Genomic DNA, 5,419 nt, shown 5'->3' with positions numbered 1-5,419 from the left:
AATAAATAAATAAAAAAAATCTTAAAAAAAAAAACCCAAAAAACAAAAACAAAAAAAACACCCCTGAGATCACGACCTGAGCTGAAACCGAGAATAGGTTGCTTAACAGACTGAGCCACTCAGGCCGCCCATAACCAGCAGTTTCACTTTTAAGGTTAACAACATAAATTTGAAATCCTGCACAAGGTTTTTGTCTCTTCTTCCCCATTTATGTATTCAATCACCTATTTATATCAATATGGACTCATGGATATTTATTTTATATTTTGAATTATAATTCAGTATAATTCTGTTTATTTTACCGCTCAAATTATTCCAATTTTAGTCATTGGAGGCTTTGTCAGTTCCCTTCTGTGTTCCTTTGACATACACAGACCAATATGACGTCCATCTTTCTTTCTTTCGCTCTCTCATTTCTTTCTTTCCCTCCCTCCCTTCCCTTCTCTCTCTTTATTTCTTTCTCCCTTTCTTTCTTTTTTTCTTCTTTTCTCTTTCTTTCTTTCCTTTCCTTTCATTCCCTTCTTTCTTTCGTGTACATCCTTATTTCTGCCACTTACACAATGCTCCATGGTTATCTTGCAAATTTTTTGGTCCCACTACTACAATCAGCCATTTCTCAAAGGAGCCCTGATTTCTTTTTAACAGAGAATGGTATTAGAAATCAAGATGCAGGGGTGCCTGGGTGTCTCAGTAAGTTAAGCATCTTCCTTCGGGTCAGGTCTTGATCTTGGGGTCCTGCTCAGTGGGGAGTCTGCTTTGTGCCCCCCTGTGCGCCCCCACCCCCATCTCAAATGAATAAATAAAATCTTTAAAAAAATCAAGATGCAGGTGCTAAGTGTGCACATTGCTCTGTGGAGTCATGATGGTGGTTTTCTAGCTGATAGAATTCATTCATTCACTCAAAGGTATGCGCCAAGCAATTCCCTCTACACAGCAGAGACCGCAATCCCTGGCCTCCCCAATTCTTCATTCTAGTTGGATGTAGCAGGAAGACAGACAATAAGGAAAATAAGTAAGTGGATCCCTCTAAAATGTTCAAAGGTGATAAATACTATAGAGATCTGTTAAAAGATAAACTGAGGCAAGTAAGCATTTTAAGAATTTATTTGAACAAAAACCAATTTGAGGGGCATCTGCCTCTGGCTCAGGTCACCATCCCAGGGTCTTGGGATCAAGCCCCGCATCTGGCTCCTTGCTCAGCGGGGAGCTTGCTTCTCCCTTTGCTGGCTGTTCCCCCTGCTTGTGCTTGCTCATTCTGTAGTAAATAAATAAGTAAAAAAATTCTTTTGAAAGATTTTATTTATTTAATAAATAAATTATTATAAATAATTATTATGTGTGTGAGAGACACACACACACACACACACAGAGAGAAGAAACACAAGCAGGAGGAGTGAGAGAGGGAGAAGCAGGCTTCCCGCTGAGCAGAGAGTCTGGTGCAGGGCTCGATCCCAGGACCCCAGGATCATGACCTGAGCTGAAGGCAGACGCGTAATGACTGAGCCACCCAGGCACCCAAAATTTTTTTTAAAAAGTTAAAAAATGACCAGTTTGAATCAGGCAGCGCCAAGCCACAAGTGGTTGGTGAACCTCCACCAGCCCCCTCCATGTTCTCTCCAAGCAAGCCACCCTTTAGCAGTCCTGATGCTCTCCTAACCCCATCCTCCTGCGTTTAAAAAAATTTTTTTAAATTAACATATAATGTATTATTTGCCCCGGGCGTACAGGTCTGTGAGTCATCAGTCTCACACAATTCACAGCACTCACCATAGCACATACACTCCCCAGTGTCCATCACCCAGCCACCCCATCCCTCCCACCCCCCACATCCCAGCAACCCTCAGTTTGTTTCATGAAATTAAGAGTCTCTTATGGTTTGTCTCCCTCCCGATCCCATTCTGTTTCACTTTTTCCCTCCCTACGCCCCACGACCGCCTTCTTCAGCTTTTCTTTTCTTTTTTAGAGAGTTTATTTATTTATTTGATAGAGATCACAAGCAGGCAGAGAGAGTGGAGGAAGCAGGCTCCCTGCTGAGCAGAGAGCCCGATGCGGTGCTCGATCCCAGGACCCTGCAATCATGACCTGAGCTGAAGGCAGAGGCTTTAACCCACTAAGCCACCCAGGCGTCCCTTCTCCAGTGTTTTTAAGGAGGCTTCATTACACAGGTTTCTGGTGGCGGGAACTGAAAGTTCCAACCCCCTATTCCTTGGTTGGTTCCTCTGGCAACCTGGCCCCAGACCCTAGGTGAACAGAGGGCTTTCCCAAAGTCACCTCATTAGCGTAACAAAAGACACCTTTATCATTCTCATCACTTAGGAAATTCCAAGGGTTTTCTGGCACTGGAGCTCTGTGCCAGAAATGAAGACAAAGACCCAATAGATATTTATTATAAGGTGCTATACTGCAGAGATACACAAAGAAAAAAAGAAAGCATTTTTATTAGAGTAAGGAAAAAGAAAAGAGAAAACATCCTCCCAACCGATCTGGGTCAGGAGGGGCAATAATTAGGGGTGTACCCACTGAACCCCAAAAAAGGTCTCATCAGCGTTTGGGGACGGCAGCAGGGGCAGGGTTAGGTTGGTGCAGAGCGTGTCCCCTTGGGCCAGTGGTGTCAGGCGCTGGGAGGTGACCACACAGCCTTCGTGAAAGTTGAGGCGCAGCAGGCTGATGCTGTGGGCTGCTGGCGAGCAGATGCCCACCGTCAGGGTGGCCCTGTGGTGCGTGGTGGCCCACAGGGAGGACGAACAGTTGGCCAGTGTCACTTGGATGTGCAGCCTATAGATGCCACTGCGTCGAACACGCAGCTGCCCGTTGTCCAGCTCCAGTCCGTGCAAGAAGGAGCGGCCCAGGGCCGGGTCTCCCAGCCAGCGTAACCTGCCATCTCGCCGCCGACCTAGAGGTAGAGTGTCGGGGAGGTGGGAGGTCGGAGGTTTAGGGAAGGAGCGCTACAGCCCGGATGTCCAAGATTCCTGGTTTGAGACCTAACCCCCAAGGTCATGGTATTGGGTGGGGCCTCTGGGAGGGGATGAGATCTTGAGGGTGGCGCCCTCTCTCCTGGTCGGCCATGTGAGTACACAGAGAAAAGAAGGCCACCTAGACACCAGGAAGCAGGTTCTCACCAGCCACCGAATCTGCTGATACCTTGATCCTGAACTTCCAGCTTCCAGAAACGCTGTAACAAGCTACCCCATCTACCGTATTCTGTCCCAGCAGCCAGAATGGAAAGGGCCAGAGACGAAAAAGAGGAACAGGGTTTCCTTCCATTACCAAATGCAATGAACACAGCATTCGAGCCTCTGGGGATGAGCGGGGAAAGGCCCCACCGTGGGGAGGGTTAGAGAGAGCCCAGGAGGGGAATGGCTTCCCCACGGACCACCAACTGGCGGCTCTGTCCATCACCGCCTCCACGTCTTTGATCTAAGGCCACCTTCTCAGGGACGCTGCTCCTGAGGATCTCACTGCCCATGGCAAAACGAACCCTGGCAGGCCCCAATCCTGTCCCCTGATTCATTTTTCTGTAAAACATATGAGAGGCAGGTTGTACCCTCCACGGCAGCTGCGTGATTTATGCATTCATTCATTTACTGTCTGAGCCCATGGGTGTGAGGCCAAGCACAGTCCTCTTCCCTGCTGGGGCCCGGGCTCACAGCAGCTGCTCAGTTAAGGTCTGTGGGGATGGATGAAGGAATCTGGCAACCGCCGTGACCGTGATGGGCCGTGTTTTAGTTCTCCCAAGGCAGAGGATAAAGTGCAAGGGACTGAGAAAGTAATGGAGCAGAGAGCCAGAAACACTGCCCTACTTCGCCTCTCTTTCTCTCCCTTTCTCCTGTTCTTTCTCTTTCTGTCTCTCCGTCTCAATTTCTCTTTTTTTCTCCCTCTCTTTTTCTGCCTCCCCCACATGCACCAGGGGTTACCTGTGTGGTTCAGCTGGAGCTCAGCCATGTCCCACTGGAAGGAAAGAAGAGAAAACCGGTGGGCATATCAGCATCAAGGCTTTAAGGTCCCCCCAAATGAAGACCTCTCTTCCCTCTGGTGGTCCTCCTACCCACTTCTCAACACGTTGGACTGAGTTGTGACTTTTTAAAAAAGAGCTTTTAAAGAGGAAGTAGGTTTGAACTGCCTACACCTGCTGTCTCTCCGCTGCGAAGTCCCGCCCCCCTGCGCTGCCCCTAAAGGGGGTCCCTGTAGTGGGTGTCCGGGGTTTCCAGAAAAGCGCTGTGGGTCGCTTGCCCTTGGAGGTCCCGAACCCACCCCGTCCCGGCTTTGTGAAGCCCCCAGCAGCTTCTGAGTCAGCCTGCTGGGGGAACACCAAAGACGAGTCATTTTTCCATGCCCACATCGGATGCCCCATTCTCAGCTTCAACCTCCGCACTCCGGGATCCCCACCCGGGATTTACGTCCCCGGCTCAACCGACATTCTCCACCGCCCTCCGCCCCCCAAGCCCAGACATCCAGAGAAGCCATGCCCTATCTGCCAGCTCGGTCTCTGTTCTTCCCCAACCAGAACGACTTGTCTCCATCTCATTCTGATATATATATATATATATATATCCCCCCCCCCCCACCCCAGCGTTCCGTCTCTCAGTCTGCGCCCGGCTCCTCCCGATCGCATTCTCTTCCCGGTTGTTCCCCTCCCCTCCGCGCCCCCACAAGGCCCCACACGGAGGTCCCCACGCTCCACGGAGCAGGTGGCAGGTTTGCATCTCTCCGCCTTCCTTTTCGACTCACCCCAGGTGACTCGAGCGGCCGCTGCTGCGCAGGGCGCTGGCACAAGAAGCAGTATACCACAGCGATCACGCCGGCCAGGATAAAGAGCGGCAGAGCAACCCTCTGGATGGACGCCCAGGGCAGGCGGGGCACCGGGCAGCCAGAACCCTCCTCTGCCATCGTGGTCCTCAGTCGGAGCTGCATCGGCCCTGCTTCGGCTGGCGGGCGCCGGGCGAGCCGCGGAGCGGCGGGGAGGACAGGAAGCGGCAGCCCTCCCTCAGCCCTGAGGCCCCAGCCTGCCCAAACCTGCCTGGGACCCGCCCCACCGCACTCTGGGGATGTCCGGCAAAGGGGAGGGATTTGAGCTGTTCACCGAGCAGGGAAATCCCCCCCCCCCCAGCTTCTGCCCATCCTCGGCTCCTACCGGGGTGGTGCGCCAGGGATCGAAGGGCTGCCTCGGGCCCCTCAGACTTCCTATTTGGCTCCTGACCCTTGCCTTTCTGGTATTTATTTATTCATTCATTCATTCATTCATTCACTCAACAAAACTTCACTGAGCATCCTACGGACCAGATGATGCTGAGCTGGGCTTTAGGGGTACAGCAAGCAGGCAGGGAAAGCAGGGGGATCCCCAAATATCCATGTGCTTCTCAGCTCTTCCCCAGCGCGTTGTGGGGCCACGTGACTGACCTGCCCAATAGAAGGAGAGTAA

General features: G+C 51.4%; 1 protein-coding gene across 1 annotated transcript; it reads right to left on the bottom strand.

Annotated features, from left to right (window-relative positions):
• Positions 1-2,421: 2,421 nt before the first annotated feature.
• On the bottom strand, positions 2,422-5,012 carry LOC111161814 (CD70 molecule). Its single transcript, XM_022525798.1, has 3 exons — positions 4,729-5,012; positions 3,915-3,948; positions 2,422-2,893 (listed from the first exon to the last, which is right to left on the bottom strand). The coding sequence occupies exons 1-3, from the start codon at positions 4,909-4,911 to the stop codon at positions 2,505-2,507; spliced, it is 606 nt and encodes a 201-aa protein (XP_022381506.1). The 5' UTR covers positions 4,912-5,012; the 3' UTR covers positions 2,422-2,504.
• Between the last annotated feature and the right edge of the window lie 407 nt (positions 5,013-5,419).

This window comes from Enhydra lutris, unplaced genomic scaffold (assembly GCF_002288905.1).
Source record: "Enhydra lutris kenyoni isolate GAN:26980312 unplaced genomic scaffold, ASM228890v2 scaffoldscaffold86, whole genome shotgun sequence".
Lineage (NCBI taxonomy): Eukaryota > Metazoa > Chordata > Mammalia > Carnivora > Mustelidae > Enhydra > Enhydra lutris.
The sequence above is the reverse complement of the archived record's forward strand: the minus strand, read 5'-3'. Positions and strand labels throughout refer to the sequence as shown.

What these genes read in the sequence shown, in the direction of transcription:
- LOC111161814 (XM_022525798.1), bottom strand. Translation starts at nt 4,911, where the DNA reads ATGCAGCTCCGACTGAGGACCACGATGGCAGAGGAGGGTTCTGGCTGC. An exon ending in GGCCGCTCGAGTCACCTGGG is followed by an intron (nt 3,949 to 4,728) that starts GTGAGTCGAAAA and finishes CTTTCCTTCCAG; the next exon opens with TGGGACATGGCTGAGCTCCA. An exon ending in GCTCCAGCTGAACCACACAG is followed by an intron (nt 2,894 to 3,914) that starts GTAACCCCTGGT and finishes CTCTACCTCTAG; the next exon opens with GTCGGCGGCGAGATGGCAGG.